Source organism: Gouania willdenowi, chromosome 7 (genome assembly GCF_900634775.1).
Source record: "Gouania willdenowi chromosome 7, fGouWil2.1, whole genome shotgun sequence".
NCBI classification, from domain to species: domain Eukaryota; kingdom Metazoa; phylum Chordata; class Actinopteri; order Blenniiformes; family Gobiesocidae; genus Gouania; species Gouania willdenowi.
In genome coordinates this window covers 28,433,548-28,459,560 of record NC_041050.1, presented here as the reverse complement: position 1 = coordinate 28,459,560, position 26,013 = coordinate 28,433,548, and the positions used below count along the sequence as shown (strand labels likewise).

The window sequence follows — 26,013 nt, the reverse complement described above, 5'->3', positions numbered from 1 at the left end:
TTTAACTTTTTCTAATTTAATATTTTTTCGAACCTCAAATTTATAGAGCACTTTTAGCTATGCAATATAATTTAAAGTGCCTAATTCACCTCATAATACCATAACATACACAATACAATACAAACAAAAGAACATTATGAAATGTATACCAAGAATAATGATTTAATTTAAAAAAAAACAAAAAAACAAAAACAAAAAACGCACTTGTTTAATTTTGCACTATAACTAAATATCTTCCTTATTCTGCCCTGTTTATGACTTTCTATAGAACAAAGGAATTTAGGGTTACTACAGCCATTCGAGGTTTTATGGTGGACGAAGAGAGGATTTTAGTGGTCAAATTCAAGTGCTGTGTCTGGACAGCTGTCTGCTTTCTTTGTACTTGGAAGCAAGACTCGTCATGTGAGGCAACCTTTTGTCTGTAAAAAGCAGTAAACAGGCTAATGCCATGGCCACGTTTTCACTACAACACCACTGCAATGGACTCCCATTTTAAATGCTATCCGATCCTTCTCAGTATTTCAAAAAAAAAAAAAAAAAAAAATCCGATACATAATATGCAGAAGGTGTCCCAAAAGGGATAGTAAAATATATGTTATTTGAAGAAAAATGCTTGCAGAATCAATTGCAGCATCGTCATAAACAATAGGTCATCACACTAATTTTATCTTGTGATGCTATCAGTTATAGTCTATAAAGACCTGAAAATGGCCCTCAACAGGACAATTAAAAGTTTACAGTGACGCAGGAAATAACACAGGCGCATCTTTTCCACAAACCATTACATTTATTGCGTTTTTTTCCCCGGGTTTGGTTTGTGTGTTTCTCACCCACAGTCAAACATTGATGTTTTGATTGAAAATTAAATATGCATTTATTTATTTATTTATTTATTACAGGGAATAACGTGCACAAACACATGGACGCACATGCAGGCCCTGGCTGCAGGATAACCTTAAACTAGAATTTGACTTCTTCGTGAACTAATTGTTGCTCTCACTGACAAAAAAAAACAAAAACGTTTATTGTGAGGAACAGAAGAGCTCAAGGACACAGTATGGCCTTGCATATTTATCAGAGCATGAGGCTGATATACAAGCTACTGTAGGCGGTGTTGCCCAATAACGTGTACGAGCTAGAATAATGAATGATGGAATTTGAACACACACACACACACACACACACACACACACACACACACACACACACACACACACACACACACACACACACACACACACACACACACACACACACGATAATTAATTATATACAACATTGACGTTTTGTTGTGTGCCCTTATATGTTGAAATGCATTTCTGCTACAAATTCACGTATAGGGTTTGATACAGCTGTTTATGTATATACAGTGTTTTTATTTAAATTATATAAGGGTTCACGTGTATCAAGCGGACATTAACGAATAATTCTTGATATACACCTGTCCTTATTCTCCTCATCAGAAAACTACTGATGTTGTAATCTATTAATATATGCTAATAATATAGGTGTTATGTGTGTTCACTTGGACATAAACAGGACAACAATTTCTGTGGATTGACGCAAGTGGCTCACAGGGATATGATGAACTTTTTTTTTTTTTTTTGCAAATATTGGAACATTGACAGTGCTCATTTAAATAACTTTTGGGTTTTTTTTTTTTATATCCATCTCTCTGCGTAACAATAAACAGAAAGTGTAGCCAACAGTGTGTGTTTACCAGTCATAAATCATAAGGTATTTAGGATAAAAGAGTGCACCTATAGATACAAATCTATAGATCTGCATAATAATAATAATAATAATAATAATAATAATAATAATAATAATAATTTGAAATACATAGCACTATACTGAATATTTATCCTATGCCTTTTATGGAGCTGTAGCTATTTAGCTAGCTTACCAGCAGCCCATAAACATAAACAGACACCTCAAATACACACACACACACACACACACACACACACACACACACACACACACACACACACACACACACACACACACATACAGAGAGACACACACAGAGGCACACACATACACGTACACACACACACACACACACACACTGCACATATCTCTAATAGTCCTTAGCCAGCAAAGCGAGCGTCTGTTGCTGGTTTTCTTAGTGAGCCTGTCGTGATTGAAAATTACTCGTTTGAACCTCCTCAATCTTTCCTAAAGCCAACCACTCCTACACATTCAACTCTTCCAAATTGATATATGACAATATCTATTTTCGATCACGTGTCTACGGAGCGACTTAGACGGATTGCGCGTCATCTAGCCTTTCCAAATTTTTCCCCTTCTGCTGCAGCTCGTATCCAAAACATCTATCTATAGTGCGGAGCGCAGGGAGAGGGAGAAAGATGTTTAACTCGGTGAATCTGGGCAACTTCTGCTCTCAGACGCGCAAAGACCGGACATCCGAGTTTGGGGACAGGACGGGCTGCGCGTCCAACATCTACCTCCCCAGCTGCACATACTACGTCCCCGAGTTCTCCGCCGTCTCTTCGTTCCTTCCACAGGCATCATCCCGGCAAATCAGCTACCCTTACTCCACAAACCTGTCTCAAGTGCAGCCGGTTCGGGAAGTTTCTTACGGCTTGGACCCCGCCAGTAAATGGCACCACAGAGGCAACTATGCATCGTGCTACTCGGGAGAGGATCTGGTGCATAGGGACTGTCTTCCACCATCCACCATGACAGAAATGCTTATGAAGAACGAGAGTGTTTACAACCACCACCATCACCACCATACCCATCCGGGCTCCAATCACCCATCCACTGGTTTCTACTCCGGCGTGGGGAAAAACAATGTCCTCCCGCAAGGTTTCGATCGCTTTTTTGAGACCGCGTACTGCAGCACCAACACGGACAATCAGTCAGACAATTGTTTACAGAAGGGCGAGGGGGGGAAGGTGGAAAGCGACTCCCAGCAGCAGCAGCAGCAGCAGCAGCAACAGCAGCAGCAGACCCCAGCCTCTGTACCCAGAGCTCCAGACCAGGATAAAGACCCAGAAGAGGAAGAGGATCACCCCAATTCAGGATCTTGTACGTCTTCCTCCGCCACAACCAAGGACGGCACCGCCAACAAGAGCAGCCACACGAGTAGGTACACACCGAAGCTGTAAAATGGGGGGGAAGGTTAAGGGGACTAGCCCCGGTGTTTTGTCGGTCAGATTTTATGTGGAGTTTTATAAGCATTCAAAGGATTTTATTATAACCCTACAAAGCTCTTTCTTGCTACGAGAAGAATTTTTACGATAGGAAAGCACTTTGAACAAAGGGGAGATGTTATACACAGACGCCCCTATGGTGAGAGTCTGTGAAATTTTTAAAGAGAGCTATTTTGACAAATGTTAACTTTGATCATGAACTTGCGTTGGGAATTTTAAGGGATTTTCTCGTTGGGATGTCGGAAGTAAAAACCAATTGGGCAGAACATTGCTTCTGGCGTCTTGTAGATTTTTTATTATTGCTATTTTATTTTATCTTATTTTTGGCAGACATGCTATCAGTACTATCTATTTTCATTGCTATATTTACACACTATAGTTCATTATACAGCAAAGTTTGTATTGTATTTTATTTTATTATCACATTTTAATACAGATCTTCCTTGTATATATTAATGTTGTAAAGCCATAGCTCAGGCAGGATGCAGATGCACGCACTCACACGACCGCACGCACGCGCACTCATCTCACACTAGGACCATGCACGCACGGGGTCTTCACAGGCCATAGCAGAAAAGGCCATATAGTGCATTACAAGCCCCTGTCAGAAGATTGTGTATAGTTTGTTACTTTAACTTTAAAGGAATGTGGCTGACATAGGCAAATGTTGTCTATTCCAAACAGATAAACACGTAGTTAGAGGCTCGTAAGATGATATTGTGTACTCTTAGATATGTAACACTCGTAGCCTAATGGTTGGTTTATCTTAGCTTCTTCGCTTGATGAATGGTAATTGAAATGTTATATGTGCGTCTAAGGCTGAATTTCTCCTGAGCAGTTTTTTCCCCCCCTCCGTTTCATCTCCTCCTTTAAATCTTAGTTTATTTCACTCTGCTCCTGTTCCTCTATGATTGGATTTTTCTCCAATTGATTTCTTGTATTCTCCAGGTACCCCTAGAACAAGGAAGAAGAGGTGTCCTTACTCCAAGTTTCAAATCCGAGAGTTGGAGCGGGAGTTTTTCTTCAACGTTTACATCAACAAGGAGAAAAGGCTTCAGTTATCCCGAATGTTAAACCTCACTGACCGCCAGGTTAAAATCTGGTTTCAGAATAGGAGGATGAAAGAGAAGAAGCTGAGCAGGGATCGTCTCCAATACTTCTCTGGAAACCCCCTATTGTGAATGGGTGTAGAGAGTACAGTCTGTGTCTCATAAAATTGTTATTGTGGACATACTCTAATGTTTTTTTTTTTGTTTTTTTTTTCCAAAAAAGAAGCCCATATCACCAACAGTGCAATGCTAACGTGGACAGTGGAGGCAATAGGCCTAAATAAGGCTTAAATCTCCCCAGTCAGCAAAAAAAGAAAAAAAAAAAAAGAAAAAGAAATCCCTTCCTGGTCTTCATAAAGGCCTATGTTAAGAAAAACCCTTTATATGCTGTTCTTGAGTATGTTCGTCTATTTATCACAATTCTCCATTGTCTTTATTCAACTGTTTATATATATATTTGTTTGAAAACGTATGTAACAAATCTTTATTGTGCAGACAACTTTTAGCTCTTATCCCGACCATTGGTCTTTGTATATATCAATATGTAATTATTTCTGGACCAGAGTAAGAACAAGTTATGAAAAAAAAAAAAAAAAAAAAAACTAAAAACTAATTTCTGGGGTGCATTTTTACTAATAAGAACTGTGACGTCCAATCTCTGAAAGAAGACACCCCCCACCCCCACACACCCCCACCTCCCCATTTCAGGGTAGCCTATGCAATGTGCATCCGTGATTGTAAATAGTCTCAGTTTCCTTTTCATTTTTTTTTTTTTTTTCTCTCTCTCCTGCTGCTATTTTTCCAACACACAGCTTATATGCAACTTTTATCAGCTTTAACACCAACATTGGTTAAATTATTTGCTTCACTTTTGGTGCTTTTTTTGATTCCAGAGGAGGCCTGTGTATCTTGAACATAATACATATAAAATAAACAGAAGCATATAGGCAAACGTATCAACGACTTTGTGCTTTTGTGCCAACGGAATTGCTGTTACTGGTGAACTTATTCATAATAGACCCACTATTGATATTTTCATTTCAATGAATTATTATTTAAATAATAATAATAATAATAATAATAATAATAATAATAATAATAATAATAATAATAATAATAATAATAATAATAATAATAATAAGTATCAACACTGGTACTAAACGTATGAAGGCTTGTTTATTTAGATTTTGTAAGGATTATAAACCAAAGAAATAATGCGTGCACGTTGCACTTGTTTGATTTGAGGTGTTATAAGGTTACGCCACAGTTAGGAATCGTGGTTGAGAGAAGATAGAGGCCAGATCTTAAAAATGCAAGGAAGGAAAGGGGAATGATAACCTCTTTTAGTGCCCACTAAATGGAATCGCCACTCTTAGTCTAGACACCGCCATAAAGACAGAGGCACTAAATGGCTATTTTTTTCTCTTAATTGCACCGTCTGTTCAGTGGGGAATGGCGTTCACTTCCGCAGTTAATAGCAAACAAGCAAGTCTGGATGTCCAAAGACTAAACTTGCCAATAGATTTCGACATGACCTCCAAGTCAATGTCTGCAGAATCTTTGACTTAACAACTCATCACGTCGAGATGTTTGAAGCCTTTCCAGGATGACAAAGGAATAAAAACTCGTCAATAATATATTGTTAAGCAAATTTTGCACAAAATTGTTTTAATTTTATTCAAAAAAAAAAAACTCAAAGAAAAGAAACATGGTCTGCGTTTTGTCAGATGACATAAAATACAATATTGCAAACGCACGGGTCCATGTCCTTAAAAAGATATCTTAAACCACAATATATCCATATAACACATCAAATTATGAAATATTTTTTGACGAAAGCTGTTAAAACAAACAATTTTATTCATGTTGACAAGTTGTGTCATTTCTTTGATGGATTTAACTTTCTGAGAGGAAACAATTCACCATTTGTGGTGATAGCCACGTGTGTGTCCTGTGTGTGCGTGCGTGTGTGTGCTTCTCCCTCGTGCACGTGTAATCCGTTTGTGTTCACCCTGTCATAAGCGCATGGTGATTACACGTGTGCGCTAAGTACACTTTCTAATTAAATGTAGTCTTTGAACTTCAATAATGTCAAGGCCTTCACCTTTAACCCGCTGCAATAAAGAGGAATCAAGGAGCCCCTTTAGGCCGGAAATGTGCGCTGGGTCTGAATGGACCAATGAGGAGGAGTGGGAACAGAAACAGGAATGTGTACAGAGTACCTTTGACCCCACGCATTAAACTACAGCAGGTAACTTTGCCTGCTTTAGCACACCCTCTAAATGCGCTTTATTGTGCCTGTAAAATATGGACGTTTTCACGCATGAGACGCTTTAAGCCGCGTCGGTTTAGACTGTATAGGTCTGGATTTGTATTCCACAAAACAGGAAAACTTGTGTGTGTGTGTGTGTATCTGCAGCAGCAACGTGATGGGTGGCTTCTATAGAAGCTCACATGACAGCTCTGCATGTGTCTGGTTCTTGTTTTATTTGACTCCTCAGCTATAAGTTTAGCTTTGTGTATTTAATTTAAACTCATGGTTAGGGCTTATGTTTGGATTTCAGATGATTATAGCAGTAAAGGGATTATCCAAAGATGGTGATCTATAATCTGCATATGTCAGTGAATAATCTAGAAGTGCAGACGATGGATGTGACCAAAGAAATTCAGAGATCAAGGCTATACAGAGATCCTCCTCCTTCTCCTCCTCCTCCTCCTCTTCATCCTCTCTCCCTGGCCACACCCACCAACCTTGGCCCTGGACTGGAATGATGACGTGGGTAATTTGCAGTTTGTACAACACACAACGTCACTAACAGAAAAGGCTGCTGCAGAAACGCCTGTAAGTGTTATCCATCAGCCCACACGGGTTTGTTTTTGTTCCATAATCTAGATGTTGAATGTGTTTCCTGAGATGGAAGCCTTAGAGGTCTACACTTCTTCCTCTGTGACACTGACTGGTGCAGCTTCTAACATGTCTAGCTCTATGGCTATAGCTCTATGTTTGCGCTTCATGGTGGAAAGAAAATGGCGGTGTGCTCTGCGAGAGGATGTCGTGGATATCTTTTCATGCATGAGTATTGATGCACAGTCTTGCACAATCACACGAAAAGTCTAAGACTGCGTCTAATGGAGAAATTGTTGCAGGAACGGATTTTCTTTAAGTGAACTGTGCGTGTCAACAGGAGGGGCTAAAAAATAACTTCAAATAATCTAAAAAGAAAAACAATAATAACATGTATACTTGTAAATAAAATAATTCAATATGTATTCATAAATTATATAATAAAATGTATAATTATGAATAAAATAATAAATTGTATAATTATGAATAAAATAATAAATTGTATAATTATGAATAAAATAATAAATTGTATAATTATGAATAAAATAATAAATTGTATAATATGAATAAAATAATAAATTGTATAATTATGAATAAAATAATAAATTGTAAATCAAAACATTTTACAAGAAAAACACAATAAACAAACAAAATTATGTTATAGTGTTTGTGATGGACACATTGTCAATCCATCTTCGATGCAGACATTGCTGTGCGTCTTGATAAAATTATGAAAACAGCAACAAAAAAAAAAAAAAAAAACATGTACATTTTTGACTCCATCTCTATTTTCAATTTTTTTAGCATGAGCCACATTTAAAATTATTTACAACGTTTGGATTTCTTATTGCAACTACGAAAATTGAGAAAGTAAAGAAGGGTGCAGGTTTTATAATGCACACTTCTGCTCACACCTAACCGGCTCTATTGGCCAATAAAACAGTTCATATAGCTTTAAACCCATTCCTTCTATATCGCTGCCTCCATCGCATTAGTGCATTTGTCTATTTATTGTAGCCACAAAAATTTGCTTTAAAACCGTTTTAACGAAAGTTTCACCTTTCAGTGTGAATTATTCACCACAATGTCTATATTATAAAGGTATTAGATAAATGCTCTTATCATTTAGGCTTTTACATGATCACCATAAATTTGCAATTGCACAGCAGCAGCAGCAGCAGCAGCAGAAGCCTGGAAGGGGACAAAAAGCAGAACCTCCTCGAGTCTGCAAAGATATTTCAAAGTAGTAAATGAGTGCTGTCGACTCAGTGGCTGCTGATTGGCACCAATAAAGAAACCCTGCGATCATGCAGCGTTCAACACCCGCATACCCGTTAGCCTTATTATAACAGCCTCACAGTTTGCAATCAATTGGACGATAATTTAGTGGTTAGTTGGCTGTAGTTTGGACAAGTGAAAAGGCTGTGGTAAAATGCACACACGGTCAACTCGACCCCCCAAGACCCCTCCCCTCAAACACACACACACACACACACACACACACACACACTGTATATAATATTTATGCGTAAATTGGAAATTACGCATAAGAATATATAACGAAGGTATTCTTTCTGAGGAAATCTGGATAAACAAATAGAATTAGAGTCAGAATGACAAACAAATAATCCTAATAATAATAATTATACACACACGCAGAAAAAAAGATCAAGACAAAGAAAATGCGCAAATGAAAGACAAGGTGCAAAAATATATTTAAAAAAACAAAAAAAACAAAACAATAATAATGAATACAAATACATAAAAGTATATATACATATGTAAGATTTTTTTTAGGTCCATGAAAAAAAGTCAATTATCCGTCTGTCTGCAACTGGTTTTAATGGTATTCCAACTCCGTTCTGGGAGAACCGAACCACACACGCTCTTTATTCTCTTATCCATGGCGGCTCTGCAGCTGCACATCACGGCCTCATCTAACACACACACACACACACACACACACACACACACACACACACACACACACACACACACACACACACACACACACACACACACACACACACACACACACACACACACACACACACACACACACACACCTCTTGTTGTGGTGCCAGGGGGAGTGTGACATGGCTACAAGTTGACGGTCGTCTCAGGTGCGTGACGTCACAGCCGTCTGCGGCCAAAAGCCTGTACAGAATGCCAACTTTGAAAAGATACATTTCTGAGCATGAATTAAACACCAGCGATTTTTACTGCTGTGTACATTTAGATTTGTTTGCCAGAAACGTTTTGGATAGGCTTTCTGAGTTTTCTTTGTCGTTCGACAAACACTCGTGTTTAACAAGTTTAATTGAGTTTGAAGGTGTTGTATAGGGATTCAGTTACAAAAACCTGCTTTAATTTAAGGTTAAAATAAAAGTTCCTTTTTAATTAAAATCTCTAACAGGGTAAAACAAATGTTGGCAGTTACCTATAATAATAATAATAATAACATACAAACAACATTATAAAATGATGAGTGGAGAAAGAAAAAGAAAAAAAGGTCCTGAACAACACAGACAGACAGACAGACAGACAGACAGACAGACAGACAGCTTTGCATAAAACAAACACAAACCCACACGGCTGTGAATGGAATTTGCCAACGTTTCCATAATTCCAAAAGGCAAATATAAAACAGCGAATAACATTTTTCTGTTCGTTTTAAACTGAAATTTATTAACACTAAAATACACACACACTTTATTGACAGCCAAAAACAGACAAGTAACTGATGAAAAGCAAATGAAGGTCAATTTGGTCTAAGAAATAAAAACCTTGTTCTATATGTTTTGGTGTTCTTCATTTTAAAAACAACAGAAAACAGTTAGCAATATATATATATATATATATATATGAAAACGTTTTTAAATTGGCTTCTTCTATACTGAATATTTTTATTTTATTCGAGCTTTATTTATTCTTTAAAAATTAAACTGCTTTTTGCTTAATTTTGTTGCTTGACTTGGCCTATTTAGGCTTAATAAAATAAATACATACATACAGACATTAACACTGCGTTATTCGTTTTATTATTATTTTTTTCGTCTGATTTTTACAGTCTACACATTGAAATTATTTTGATGCAAAAAATAAAATCCGTAAAGTTGTGTTCATTAGGTAGACTAGGCTAATAGTTTTAGCTCTGTGCGTTTCTTCTGCTAATATTAGATTATGCATATCGATACTAAACTCGATACTAAATTTGTTTGCTTTTACAATAGGCTGTACGTAAAATCCCGTTCCTACCGTTCCACACCTTTACTACATGCAAACACTTTTTTTTAAATGCGCAAAATCTACTTTACAAATACTCCAACAACACGCTGATCATCATTGGACATACCATGACATAATACAACATTGCGAAGAACAATAGCTCAGTTATTTGAAAAATGTTTATTAGCCTGGAAGATGTTTATAGACACCATAAATAAAAGAGAATAATTGAAGCTTGGTGTAGATTTATATTTAAATGCCTTTTAGGACACAGTAACAAGCATCTTTGTAGGCCATGTAAATTCGTACAACTGGTTTTTACTTTGTTGCCCAATTTGAGCCGACAACCAATTAAAGAGCCAAATGTTCCTTCACAAATTACTCCAGTCTTGTTAAAGTTAACTAACTGGCCTAATCGGTGTGTGTGTGTGTGTGTGTGTGTGTGTGTGTGTGTGTGTGTGTGTTGCCCATTTCTTTCCACAAAAACGGTGCAGGTGAAAGCCAACCTCAGAGTCAAAAACAAATCACATGTAGTAGCAGTAACCAAAGCATTTGAATATTCATCAAGATGAAGATATCGAAGAAGAAATGTTAAAGAATCTTTTCACCTATTTATATACTAATATATATTGTTTTGACGTTTTAATCCTAATTATTAAAGCACTGATTTACGTTTTATCACAAAAAAAATATGTGGAAAACGAAGTATAACACACACTGACCTCCTGTTTTTACAGCTTCCAGTCTGGAAAATATTAATTTCACATGAAGAATGAATTAACTTTCATATTTACACTCTGAATCTTCTGAATTGATGTAAATTCCACCAATGGTGTACACAAAGTGCAAATCCCTGCCTTGTCTGCAGCCCTTCTTTGTTCTTTCCAATGTTTTGCAGCTTGACTTTCTATCATTTAACCACTAGGTGGCAGTCTTGCTCCATCTAAACACTGACAAATTCCCCAACTTGACCGCGCTGACGTCACGCCAGTCTGGAGAATCAAGGCCACTTCCACCCTGCGATTGGTCTGAAACTCACATGACATGTCTGCAAGCATCCATAATTATGTTGCTGATATGTTTGAACCCCCCCCCCCCTCCCCTCCAAAAAAAGATGTCAGAATCCTACTGTCCGTATTCTCTCACAGAAATCCTTTAGTCCAGAGCAGAGCCGTATAGAGCATTCGGTGAGAATTAAAAAATAAATAAAAAATACAAATAATATAATAATAATATTTTTTAAAAAATGTCATGTCCGAGTAACATAGCGCCTGGAAGCTTCCTGATGGATACTTTGATGGGAGGATCATCTTCTATCTCCAACAACCCTGCAGGGATGTGCATGTTTTCAGCTGCAGACTACGGAGGATATCCAGCAGTGAAGCTTGGATCAGTCCCACTCTCCAAAACAGACGATGAACGATCCTCTGCAGCTTTGCCGCTCAGCACTTTCCAGGATGAGCCCTCATACTATCTGTCCCACCAGCTCACCAGCTGGACCCCAGGCTCCAAAACCAGCAGCAGGGACCAACACCACCACCAACAACAACAACAACCTGTTGCCCAGTGTTTACAGCCCTCGTTTCCAGCGGGCGACGTCAAAGAGGAGGCGTTTTGTTGCCTCTATCAGGATGATGACAGCAATAAGGAAAAGCACGAGACAACAGAGCCGACTTACATCCGGCTGGGGGACAATAGCTGCAGACCTGAACCAGGCGCCGCTTCCTCCAGAGGCTGCTTTCAGGTGTTGTGCAGCGCGCAGAGAGCCGGGCAGCAGCAGCTTCCCATCGGCCTCGCTCTCACACACTTGGCGGCATCTGTTGAATCACCAGCAGCAGAATCACCAACAGCAAACAGCAGCAAAGCGTGCACACATGCACAGAGTCAGGACAGGAAGGAGGACACAGCCATGAGTGACAGCTGTTCAGATAACTCGGACGGAGAAATCAAAGGTAGAACATGCACTGAGCCCCCCTTAATTCACTTTATTTCTCAGACACGTGTGTTTGCACACTGTGAAGAAATGCAGCTAAAAAAAAATTTAAATGCATGCGCGCATGTTCTGTGAAATAAGTCCATCCACGTAATGTAATGTATACTACAGTAATATACAGCATGAGGCCTTATATGGACATTGGGCTGCAAAGGTCACAGCGATCGTGGCATTTATCGCCTTTCAGTATATATGTAAGAATGTGAGACACAAAAATAAATAAATAAACACACACATACTTTAATGGATCCACCCAAGACTTCTCTTCAAATCTGCTTTACACGAGACAAAGGTTGCATATAAAATACATGAAACACCCAATAACACACAATGGAACAAGCGTTTTAGAGTGGACTGAGGCCTAGGCTTTTCTGTAGTTGGCTATTGTGCTAGTAATACACACACATATACACACACACACACACACACACACACACACACACACACACACACACACACACACACACACACACACACACACACACACACACACACACACACACACACACACACACACACACACACACACACACACACTCACACACACACACATATTGGACTTAAGTTGTGAGCCAATTTTAGATTTTGCATTGTCAAAAAAAAAAGAACATTCTTCACGGCTATTTCTATTTCAAACATGCTACTATTTCTCGAAACCTTTTTGTAAACAGCACTTCACAAGCCTGCGTCAAAGAAATTGCAAATCCTGCAATTACCATTACCACAGAAAGCTATCAATTTTTGCTTTTGGTTTTCTAGTTCATGTTCTTGTATTTTTAACAGTCTGTAAATAATAACTAAGTAACTGAACAAAACTGCGTAATAGTGTAATAAACTAAAATGAGTACTAAATGTAAAAAAAGGACAATGCTTGTGCCAAAGTCTTGATAGTTACTGTAAGAAAATGCAAAAGCATATATTCAAAATTTGAAGGTATAACAAGTATATATATATATATATATACACATATGTGTATATGTGTGTGTGTATTTATATATATATATATATATATATATATATATATATATATATATATATATATATATAATGTAGATATTTGTTTTATTTTCTACATACATTTTGTTCCTATATATATTTTGTACCAATGAGCTTTAACTTTTTATGTTAATTAACTTATAGATAGATAGATAGATAGATAGATAGATAAATAGATAGATAGATAGATAGATGTTTGTTATACTGTACTACAAATACAGAGTAAACAGTTGAGCTCAGATACATTTTTTTTAATTGCATTTTATTTGAATTAGATTTTTACTTGCAGTGAAAGTATAGAACACGGTTGTTTAATATTATTTGTTTTAATTTGAAAAAGTATAAATTGTAAAATCAGTAAATAATGTTTTTTTTTGTTTTTTTTCATCAGTATCAGTTACATTTCGGGCGACCCCAAACCCCAGGCGACCCCACATAGGGTCCCCACCCAAAGGTTGAAATAATCTGACTTTCTATAAATTAAATTGTGGGTTGTTCCTTCAGTGTGTGAGTGAGTGAGTATGTGTTAGGATACTAATTTTAGTGAATTCAATGATTCACTGCGGTTCATATTGAATTATTACAGTAACATGTGTGTGTGTGTGTGTGTGTGTGTGTGTGTGTGTGTGTGTGTGTGTGTGTGTGTGTGTGTGTGTGTGTGTGTGTGTGCGTGTGTGTGTGTGTGTGACAGCGACACTATTCCCTCGGGTGTGAGCCAATCAAGAAATGAAACCATTGAGTGTCTCTTCTCTCTCTCACTCCACCATCACATCACAGACAGAGATGTTTCTCTCTCATCTATTGTCTTTAAAGTGCTTCGCTCGCTGTGCGATGCTGCAGAGATATACCCTTTGTTTCCCGTCGAACTTCCCAAAATTCATTTGGCTCTGGTGTGCAAAGCTAATAAAATTTTATGGGAGTCTGAGGCCCAACATAGACAAAAGAAGTGCTTACACACCCCACTTTGATTTGATCTAATTATAGCTGAGCATCACAAAAGCAATTTACAGGCAGTGGGAGTCGCAGCTAAAAAAAAAAAAAAAAAAAAAAGGTGCGATGTTTCTTCATTTGTTCATGTGAGAGGAAAGAGTGCACATCTCAGGTATGGATGTGCACCAAAAGACTCCATTTTAATCCATATATGTCGGATTAAACGGGAAATATGGGCGTGCACGTGGACCAGGATTATAGATCTATACTGTTGCCATCTATTCTGGGTTTTTTTGTTTTTTGTTTTTTTTTCCTATGGGATCTTATTGTTGTTTTTCTGGCCTCTACAGAAGATTTATCTGCGGAAAAGAAAACGGGAAGCTGGTTAAAAGCCAAAAGTGGAAGGAAGAAGCGTTGCCCTTACACAAAGCATCAGACGCTGGAGCTGGAAAAGGAGTTCTTGTTCAACATGTATCTGTCTCGGGAGCGCCGCCTGGAGATCAGCCGGAGTATCAACCTGACCGACAGACAGGTCAAGATCTGGTTCCAGAACAGACGCATGAAGCTGAAAAAGATCAGCAGAGAAACCCGGGATAGGGAGAGAGTTTATAGCTATTCATAAAGACACACACACACACACACACACACACACACACACACACACACACACACACACACACACACACACACACACACACACACACACACACACACACACACACGTGCCTTCACATTACATTCGAACATTGAGTACAGTATACGCACAGATATAGACTTGAAGTAGAGGGAGTTGCTATTGCTATTGTCTCATAGTGATAAATATAATAATCATAAAATAACATGGTCCAAATTAAGGGAAGGAGGATGTGATCTGCAGCAGTCTATAAATAAACCCATAACATGTATGGCTGCCTTTTCACATTATAATTGCTGTTTTTTTTTTGCCACATGTGCAATTATTTGGTGTGTATAGCTGTGGCTTGTAATGTACATGCAGGAAATGAAATTACAAAAAAAAAAAAAAGTCCCAAAAAACAAAACACTAAAACAAGGAGAGAAATGTATTACCCAACTTTGTCCTTCCCTTGGCATAGTGGTTAAAAAAAATGAGAGGGAGGGAGAGACACTGCGGATGAGAGAAAGGGATCATGACAGTTTTAATAGGAGTGAGAGACCATAACGTTGATTTAAATATTATCCAGGTGACCACAGTAAGTCAAGGTCATAAAATTCTAATGTCAGGTTCGCCCTGGAAAGCGTTGGGGGTGGATTTTATGATCTGCAAATATAATGTGCTGCAGCAGTAAAAGATGCGTTTAAAGGTGTGTGTGGAGGAGGGCTAATCCACACAGCACACACTGCAATGTGCCGGATCGAGCCGACGCGCTGCATGGGCTGGAAGGGACGAGCCGCCTCCAGCCGGGGACTATGGAGCTGGGCTGGAGTGGGAGATAAGAAAGAAAGAAAGATGGTGGAGTAGTGCACATATGGAGGGACGGCGACGCAGGAACAATAATAACACGCAAACACGTGGATAACAAAGCGCACCTGGAAGGCGTCTGCAGAGAGCACGCGAAGGTAGGACACGAGTGTACCTAATACTTTGGCTTCCTGTTTTGGAGAGCGTGCCACATCTGTCAGGGGAAACTTAGCTGACAGCTGATGTGTGCACGCACGGTGTTGCACGCCCGGCTGCGTCTCGTTGCTGCTGTTTTTTGTTGTTGTTGTTGCAATGATTTCTGTTGAATGAATGCATTTCCCTTTGTTGTTGCTGCTGCTCATTGTTTGCATCGCGTTTGTGGGAATTTACTATGACAATTTTTTTTATTTTTTTTTGCGAGGTCTTCCAAAGTGCTTTACATTTGTGAGTCTTTGATCCTGCAAAGACATCCGTGGCATGAAAATAATTGACTGTCTGGCTGGTTTTTTTTATGAGTAAACAAGTACAGACATGCGGGACTATCACAGACAGGCAATGATACTAAAGTGCTCTGCTGCAGTCTCGCAGACTATTGTGTCTCCCCAACAGTGGTACTTGCCTTTTCTCTCTCTCCCTCTCTCTCTCTTTGTCCCGAGCAGTGTTATTCCTTTTTTGCATGCATTATCCTTTTTTCTGTGGATTTCTTTTTTTTTTTTTTTTTGTTACCCATTTTGCGGGAAGCTGAAGCGTGGTTTAGGTAGTTTCATGTTGTTGGGGTTGGCTTCCTGGCTCGGCAACAAGAAACTGCCTTGATTACGTCAGTTCGTCTTCATCAAGGGCACAATTTCCGCTGAATTACCCCCTATAGTCACGCAGGTCTCTGCAAATGGCATTGTAAATGAACTGGGCTGCTATACCTTTGGACAGAAACTGTTTTTTTCTTCTTCTTCTTCCTTTGCTGTTGTTTTGTGGAGGGGCTGTAAAACCCCTCTAAAGCTCTCTGAGGGAGAATGGGTTGTAAACAACATGGGGTAAAGTTTTAAACGTTGTATGGCATCTGTCATCACTGGCTGTCGATTCGGCTCTCCTTGTTTTCTGCTGCTTTATGATGGAGAGATGGAAACATGCACTGATTTCTGGATGTTATTTATGCATTTTTATTGTCAAATAAATCAGAATCTATAACAGCTAATTGAGTTGTATTGATATTCCTATGATGTGCTCAGTTCTGTTGCTTTCTAAGGCAAGACTTATTGTGTAAATGTTTTATCCATGACTGCATTAAAAAAAAGAGTCATTTTCACATGTTGTTTTATTGAAAAGCAAACTAATTTATGACATTTTAAAACAAATATGCCTTAAAATAAACTCATATATTTTTTTCCAAACACAAACACACCTTAAATGTGGACTGACTACATTTTCCCCCCCATTTATACATGCACTGCGTTTTGCTGACTGATTGCTGTTGATGGAGGAGTCTGATAATTATATACATGTCAAAGTACAATGTAGAAAATTGCTTCCTTTACCACGAGACTCTACATCAATCTCTGTTATAATCACGCTTACAGACTTTTGTTCCATTAGGAATCTCATTTTCAGTTTTTTTTATTGACATTGTCATGATTTGTAGACACACGCTTTTGTGTATTTAAACTGATTGTCCTATTTTTTTTGTGGAAGTTGCCAATTTATTACATTTTCTTTCATCTATTATCATGTACTTTGGTCTATTATTAGAAAATTCATTTGATTTTTTTTTTCTTTATTTTTTTTAGTTCCCGGAAAATAAAAATACATTTTAATTTAAAGGTTACCAGTAAAACATGCCTATGCCTTATAGCTACTTGAGTTGTTTGTCATGCAGTAAACAATGCAGACAGCCTTGCTAATAAGATTTTAGATTTTATTTGCATAGGTAAGACGCACATCATTTTTTATTTTTATTTATTTTTTTGTTATTGTGCAGTCAGCGTCTTTTCCGCCTGGCAGTGCAGTTTTAGCATGGGTCACTATCTATCTGCCATGCATCTGGAGCCCCCTCCTTTTGGCGGCAGCACCGGTGGAAGAGACAGTCTGGAATCCAAAGTCACTTTCATTCAACTCAGTGAATGAGAGTCTGTGAAAGGAATGCATCCCGCACAAAGACTTTACAGCGGTGGAAACGGCCCCGAGAGCTGCACAGATTCACCCTAAAACCATATACACATAAAGTCATTTATTTCACTTTGTAGTGCGATGCACAGGAACTGAAGCCTTTAGTCTGCCACTTCCTCAGGAAAGGTCAGGATGTGTTATTGCTACTGCGGATGCATGATCAGACTTGATCCAAACATGCCTCGGTTTTACTTTTCTTCCACCGTTTGACACAATTAAAGCAAGTGAAATGTAAATATTTGAACGCAGACAGGGACACAAGCTTAGTTCAAATGGAAGTTTGTCGATTTTTCTTGCAAATAATAACGTCTGCATCTAATATTCATGTTAGTGACTGTAAATGGTTTCTTTTGTGCAAATCTATTTCTGTATCCGTTTAAAATCATATTTACCGCCAGAGGGCTTTTAGATCGAGGGCAATGATTATCTTCTCTGCTTTTCCCCTCTTTGATGTAACTTGGACATTACAAACTATTTTTGCAGAAAATATTCTATGCATAACATTTTTTTTTTTTTTTGTAGTAAGCTGCTTGTATTAATCCTGCAGAATGTAAATTCGTTGACAACTGGATTTCTTTTGACTGGATTTGGGACCCAGCTCTAACAGGGTTTGCGATTTTTATTCATTTTTTCAAATATAAAATATTTCATTATATTTTGTTTTTTTATAAAACATTTTCTGAACGTATTTTTTTCAATTAATAGAAATATTTTTCTCTGTTCGGGGTATTTTCGGGTTATTTTAATTTGTTTTCTATATTTGTTTAATACGAGTGATACTGAATTGCTTTGTAAGTATAAGTATAATTGAAAATTTTTATCACTTGGAAAAAGCTTATAATGAAAATATTTATGGGACAAAAATAGAGATTTTTATGATTGTATTATTATTATTATTTAAAATTTTACCTCTAATTCTTACATTTTAATTCTATAATTATTTGGTATATTGTTTTTTTAAAGCCACCTTTTAAGTTACCTTTTTGGTTTGATGCTGTACTTTTTATGTGTTTCTCCAAATTTCTATTATATAAATATGAATAAATGATGACAATTTTTGTCATTGAATTCAGCCAAATATCGGGAGAACGTTGTATGTGCTTGCGTATGACAAAAACTGTTTTTTGTTTGATATTTTGAAGGGGAAAAAATATATTTGGGACTATTTCTATAACTCATAATTACTTATAACCTGACTGATGTAAACACAGCTGGGTGTGTTAAAGGATGTCGCCAGTGACCGCAGACGGGGAATAAAGACTGTATAGTGCTGCATAGATCTATAATCATCAATAGACAGTTCATCATTCATCCCCTATAAAGCAAAGTGATTGTACAGTGGAAATAGAAGTCAATGAAGTGAGAACTGTCGTTGTTTTAGATCTCTGCACATTTATTTATTAAGAAAAACAAAGAAACCCTCATTTTTGTCTCTCAATGTGTTAGGCTTTTTACATATTTATTTTCTCTGTTTTAAATTCTTTAAAAAATAAATAAATTAAAAAAAACACCTTTGGGTATTAAAGTAAAACCTAAATTGTGTTAAAGAGAAGCCTCCGAGCCAAGGCCTCGTATACGCACAATTACGAGCCAAAAGTCTTATTTTCAGGTTATAATAAGTTGTTGCTAAAGGTGCAGAAGACACAAAACGTATCTCACTCTTATTTAAATTGATTTTAAACACGTAATTTAAATTATGCCTACACGCAGAACACCTCTACATCCTGAGAGGAAACTTTAACTACAGCGACGTGGTTCTAATTTTGTGTCCCGTGGCACAAGTGTCGGAATATGATGTCCACATTCTTCATCCCCCCCCTCCTCACCCCCCTTACTATTAGCAGCCCGAAAATGTATATAAATGAGAAGTGTCACCCATGGCAGAATGATAGCATTGGTCTCTTTGGCATTGTTGTCACCATCACTGATCCATTAAGCAAAAATCATGATTATGTGTCATTTGAGACGATCGAGGAGAAATCTGCACATTATAACCTACAATGCAAGAGACAGAACGTATACAGAATTTGGGCGTAAATGGTTTGATATGTGGCACGGACTGTAAATCCTTTGCAGACAAATATATGATAGGGTTTTAGGGCCATAGAAATTAAGTAGATTTTGCTGAGGATTTGAAAAGCATCTGGAAAAGAAGTGATACACAATTGTAGTATAGCTGTATTCGTGAAGTTTGCAGTTTTTAACAGATTAGTTTACCTGCAAAAAATAAAATAAAAAATAAAATAAAAAAGCCCTAACATCTACAATAGCATAAAAAATAGCATAATACTGGACCTTTAAAAGCAAGGTAACGTTTTTTTTTTTTACGGTGCAATAAAGTGCTTTTCCCCGCAATAAAGCGCTCCCCCCCCCTCAACTTTTCTTGTATAAAACAATAAAAAGAGGGATGTCGTGTCGTGATAAATGTATTGTTATTTAATTTAAACTGTAAAATAGATTAAAACAAATTTAAAGTGCACCCCACTCCGTGAGGCAGCACACACACACACACACACGCACACACACACACGCACACACACACACGCGCGCACACGCACGCACGCACACACACACACACACACACACACACACACACACACACGCACACACACACACACACACACACACACACACACACACACACACACACACACACTAAAGATTCCCACGTTTGCAAAAGTCCAATGAAAACAGTGTAAATGATCTAAACTGAGTGTATTGTGGAGGTCGTAATGCGCGTGTGAGACGACATGCACTGGTGCTAAAATGAACTTCCAACCATCACAAAGTCAGTGTTTAAAAAGGCAGAGATCAACCAGCAGGTAAATTCAGTTAACTGCTTTATTCCTGTAAAACATGTGCTAAAGTGTTTAGCTCGGCTCAGACTTCTGCACATTCATCAACACACTGCAGGACACCGTTTGGTGTTATTCGGGTGAAGGTCTGGCGTCTGGCCTTTTAAATTTCATGGTTGAATCTGAACTCAGCAGCCATGGACAAACACGACACTTCCTAATACAGTATATATGCATATTAAACAACAAACAGACTATATTTATATACTCTGATATGAAGATGAGGTGCAGGAATAATCTTTTATTTCACACAACATTGTTTTAGGGCCGAATAATAAGGCTGGTTGGTTTTTATTTAAAGTTGGCACATGGATTGTGACTCTTTGAATACTTGTTTTTTTATTTTTAATTTGAAGTACTATTGTGCCTTGTGGATAAAGTCTTAATTAATTGTTTCACACCTGATGGAATTGTGATTGAGACTAATTAGAATGAATTAAAACACAACGAACGGCTGTTGGGGGAAAAAAGGCGTGAAGGTTTGATTAAATTTCAAATGATTCCGTATTTAGCTCTTTGGAAATAGTTTAAACTTCTTAGATTAACTATATAGGAGTTTGATATTTAGCGTGAAATCATTTGGACAATCTCAAATCGAATCATATTGTCTTTATTTATTTATTATTATAATTTAGCACAAATACAATGCTGTTGTGCTTGCGTGCAGACACTGATTTTTTTTTTTTTTTTTTTTGGGAATCTAAATAGGAGATCCATGTGCAATGTTATCCCACAAATACACTTTTCGGTATGTGACTCCGTGTCACGGCAGTCTAATTGTGTGCTGTGTCCTCTTTGGTTACACCGTATATTGTGTTTTCTGCTGAGTTGTTGTTGCATCTCCACATAAAAGTTCAGGGTTGTTTCACTCACAGCCCACTAAAGCTGACACACAATCCCGTCGCATGTGTTGCTGCAAGACAAAACTGCAAAACTCACTTCGGTTGGCGTAACATTATCTTCGTTATTGGAGCTTTCATCAGGTTGGCCTCATTTTAACGAACCGTTTTACCTCCATGTGTGTAGTCCACGGCCTTATATGGTGTCTTATGGACTATTGCCGGTGCGTGGTTGTGTTTTTATATGTTGGTCGCAGTGTTATTAACGACACGTTTATGAACAATCAAATGGCCCTCGTTAAAATTTATTGATGGGCATAAAAAACATGAACATTCACTATATAAGCTGCTGTAGTGCATGGGCTGCTTGTCAAGAATCTGAAACCCACCCCACCCCACCCACTCCACCCCCTCACCCACACCCACACCCCGTTGCTATCTCTTAAATACCATTTAGGAAATATTTGCTCCAACCTCGTTAACACATTGCAAATTTTAATGATGATGTATCCCCCCTTTCTGGATGATGACGATGATCCCCTGTTTCTCCCCTCCTTAGTCCTTGCATATCTGTGATAAAAATATAAATACTATGTCACATGATGTATTAAAACATTATTTTTATCCAATGTTAATCATGATCAAACGAGGCGTTGATTCGGTAAATAGTTCTGTAATGCTATCCATTGCAATAGCATGGGGCCACGGTTGATTTTGCCAGACAGAGATTGATTACACCATCAAATAGTGCCTTGCTCTAGTGTGCGCAGGTCTGCACTGCGTCTGGAGAAAGATCCACTGGCTGTGCAAAAAAAAAAAAAAAAAAAAAAAAGGTTGTTTTTTTTCTTCTTCACAAAGACACGTTTTAGTTGTTAAAGTTACATTTCAGCATCCTAAAGATGAAATAGTTAAAGAGCACAGGCTCTAATCCAATGTAAGTGCATGGTTATCCCCGGTTATAGGCGGCGCATTGATCCACTGTACAATTTTTTTTGGGGGGTAAATATAATCACGTGTCAGCGAGGCAGCCAATAGCAGGCGGGGTAGCTTTGAGAAATAATTACCTGCCTTGATTGTTCTATGGCAAGATAAAAAAGTACACTTACACTCCATATAATAATCGGATGCATGTAAAAGAGTCGGGGAAGCTTCGACATGTCGACCACGGGTCCCATTAGTAATTACTATGTGGACTCTTTGATCAGCCATGAGAATGAGGATGTCCTTGCTGCTGCTGCTGCTGCTGCCACTCGGTTCGCAGCGCCCGGTTCGCACCCAGCCGCCCCTCGTCCGACGTCTTTAGTACCGGATTGTGGCGACTATCCTTCCTGCAGCTTCGCACCCAAGCCCCCCGTCTTTTCCACATCATGGGCCCCCGTACATTCCCAGTCTTCGGTGGTTTATCACCCATACAGTCACCAACCTCACTTAGGCACAGACTCGAGGTATATGCGCTCATGGCTGGAGCCGATATCAGGCGCAGTGCCTTTCCATGGATACCCGGGGAACAGCAGGCACTACGGGCTGAAGCCCGACGCCTTTCAGGAGCACAGAGCCGGGGAGTGCCTGGGCTCCAGCGGACGGACCTACACGGATTATCTGTACTGCTCACCCACTGATATACGAGACAAGACGCAGCAGATTATTCCATCCCCTGAAACGGAGCTTCTGGCTTCAGGGAAACATAAAGACGAGAAGCCAGAGTTGGATCCCAGTAAGTTCAAGCTCCCCGCCGTCTTTTACAGCCGCGTGGGAGTTTTGTTTTGGAAGTATACAAATCTGCTTTTTGCTGAAAGGCATTTTACCATCCTGCATGAATTATAAGGTTGGTTCATCTTCCTTTTCATTTCGCCTCTGAATCGCCTGTGTTAGGAGGGGGGGACGCTTTAGGCACTATAAAAGACAAATGCTACCAGGCTGATATTGGGGGGCTATAAAACCAGACAGGGTTGTAAACATGGACTCAAACCCACCCGTAGACGTTGAATTTGGAAGTAGGATGCACAATGTTTAAACGTGCAGTATTCTTTAATGTGTGCAAAACCCCATTTGAATCCCCGTTCACGAGTAGCTTAAATGCCTCACGCCTCACTTTACGACCACATTCTGACCCTGAGCCATAAAAATCGGCACATCAAACTCTGTAAACCCACTTTAAGACCTATTTCTGTGATGAAGGCCCATCATTTGAGGAACAGCCACATTTTTTGGGTTTTGTTTTTGAAAACTAGTGAAATATTTGAATTATCAACACATGAGGGAATTTTACAGTTTGACTTTTTTTTTTTCTCTCCCAGCTCTTATTTCTATGTCCAAAACAAATTCGTTTGACTTTCTAAGCCAGTTTAAGGAATGCAGAGCCATGGAGGACTTTCACCACGGACCTGTAAAGGCTTGAAACCAAGGGCCATTTTATGGTCCAATAAAGTGAATAAGCGCATTGAGTATTTTACGATGGTGTTACTCACAAGAGAAGTGAATCAGAGGCTTAAAATGTGCAGAACTAGAATCTTATGCTTTGCTCTCAGGTTAATTTTTATGGTACATTTATTTCATGTGGTTTTATTTAATTATTTATCACCCCCTAAACTTATAAGTTCATTTTTCTTGATGTAATGTAAGTTGATTTGTCATTAATGTTTAAAAATGCCAACATGTTGCCATGTTGTTGTTATTATGTGTGTATTTATTTTTAAATAACAGTCATCATGCTTGTGTTTTTTATTTTTATTTATTTATTTGCAGATAACCCTGTGGCTAATTGGATACATGCCCGCTCCACGAGGAAGAAACGCTGTCCTTACACAAAGTACCAAACTCTCGAACTGGAAAAGGAGTTTTTGTTCAATATGTACCTCACAAGAGACCGCCGATACGAGGTCGCCAGAGTGCTGAATCTGACAGAGAGACAGGTCAAAATCTGGTTTCAGAACCGGCGAATGAAGATGAAGAAAATGAACAAAGAAAAAAGCGAAGGGAATAAAGAACAATAATGTGGACTCCTGAGAGACGGGGGAAAAAAACAAGCATAATAATAACCACTAATTCACACGGACAGCACAGACGCACCAAACACACCTTCTTCGTATTATTCCCTTTGTTGGATTTGTTAAGATTAACTTTATGTTTGAGACTTACTGATGCTGAATTTGAAATTTTTTTAAGAGCACAAGTATGTGTTCAGTGTTATATAAAAAAAAGAAAATTACATTCTGCTCTGTTTATATCTTTATAATTCACTACGATATACTTTTGTGTGTTTTGTAAGGAAAATATTAAAGATGCGCAGTTTGGATACTGTCCGAAGAAAAAGAAGAAGAAGAAGAAGAAGAGTATACTTGAATTGTTTTGATTGATTTCCACGAATCTTTCATGTTTGTTTCCTTTGTAAAGTTGTTGTGCAGGTTGTCGCTTTTTTTTTTTTGTACAGAAATCAACAGCACATTTGCGATAGTACACGTCTGCTGTACCTTTTGTGATAGTATTTCCTGTAATTGTGCATCTTCCCTTTTTCCCCCATTGTAGTTTAAATGTAGAGTGTTGAACCTCAGCAAATATAACCTTAATCACACGTGCTGGTGTTCTGTGGTCATTTTGGAATTGTTGATATGCATGTCCGTGCGCTTTGCGTGCAGGTTGCACACATCCAGCCCATACACTAGTCTTCAATTTTAAAAGGAAAAGGAAAAGAAAAGAAAAAAGAAAAAAAAAAATCCAGGAAAAATGAATGATTGCCTCGTTATTGGAGGAGCTGCATGTTGCAAACAGATGGATGTTTTTCATATTGTCAATAAGCAATGCTTGATTTCCTTAGTGTGCTCTGGCAAACCATGCATTCTTCTGAGTACAACTCAGGCCTAGACCGCGTTTGGAAAGCTTTGGGGTTTGCTGCACTCCCAGGGCTCCACCAATAACATTTCTTTTGCTTTTCAATTGAAATGAAACGAACTACAACACCTCACTTCTCTGAACTGAAACATTTTAAACATGGACATGTTCATTTTAATTAAACAAATAAGTACTAAAAGGACAGCCACCTCAATAACTATTTTTTAAATTTAAAAAAACACATTAGAACTAAGTAACTGTTTTTTTTTCCCGAAGAGCAAATTAAATACAAATTAATACTTACTGTTTTTTTTCTCACACTTTTACATTTGACTTAAATTTTAACAATTTATAACTTTGAGCCTTTAATTAGGTAAATTTGTGGTATTAAAAAAAAAACAAAAAAAAAAAACACTTTTATAAAATTGAGCCTAAAGGCAGAATTGAGGGTCAGAGTTTTAAAGCAGCCAGATTTCCCTGGTCTCACATTTGTTTCCTGAGCAAGGCCTAAATTGCCTTTTTGTGGCAGCAAACAATACGGACAGGATGCTGCGATTTCAAAGCACAATCCAGCGCATTTCCGCTCAGCTCGGACAAAAATGCCTGTTTTACAGCCCCTGTTGGAGCTTGGCTGTTTGTCTGAAATGCAGACGAACAAAGCTAACTCGACTTACTGGCTAGACGTCTG

General features: G+C 38.2%; 3 protein-coding genes across 4 annotated transcripts; all 3 read left to right on the top strand.

Moving 5' to 3' along the window:
- Window positions 1-2,339: 2,339 nt before the first annotated feature.
- On the top strand, window positions 2,340-4,448 carry hoxc11a (homeobox C11a). Its single transcript, XM_028453364.1, has 2 exons — window positions 2,340-3,114; window positions 4,131-4,448. Exons 1-2 carry the CDS (start codon window positions 2,373-2,375, stop codon window positions 4,361-4,363), a joined length of 975 nt encoding a protein of 324 aa, XP_028309165.1. The 5' UTR covers window positions 2,340-2,372; the 3' UTR covers window positions 4,364-4,448.
- A 6,895-nt stretch (window positions 4,449-11,343) lies between these two features.
- Window positions 11,344-15,064, top strand: hoxc10a (homeobox C10a). Its single transcript, XM_028452777.1, is given in 4 exon segments — window positions 11,344-11,403; window positions 11,406-11,508; window positions 11,546-12,256; window positions 14,574-15,064. Coding segments are annotated over 4 exon segments (1,146 nt in total). The 3' UTR covers window positions 14,846-15,064.
- Window positions 15,065-22,585: 7,521 nt separating this feature from the next.
- hoxc9a (homeobox C9a) lies at window positions 22,586-25,069 on the top strand. Of its 2 annotated transcripts, none has more exons than XM_028452780.1 (2): window positions 22,586-23,211; window positions 24,243-25,069. In XM_028452780.1, exons 1-2 carry the CDS (start codon window positions 22,653-22,655, stop codon window positions 24,488-24,490), a joined length of 807 nt encoding a protein of 268 aa, XP_028308581.1. In that variant the 5' UTR covers window positions 22,586-22,652; the 3' UTR covers window positions 24,491-25,069. The 2 variants fall into 2 exon arrangements, with proteins under 2 accessions (XP_028308581.1, XP_028308582.1); XM_028452781.1 differs by having other exon boundaries at window positions 22,586-23,322; window positions 24,243-24,364.
- Window positions 25,070-26,013: the final 944 nt, after the last annotated feature.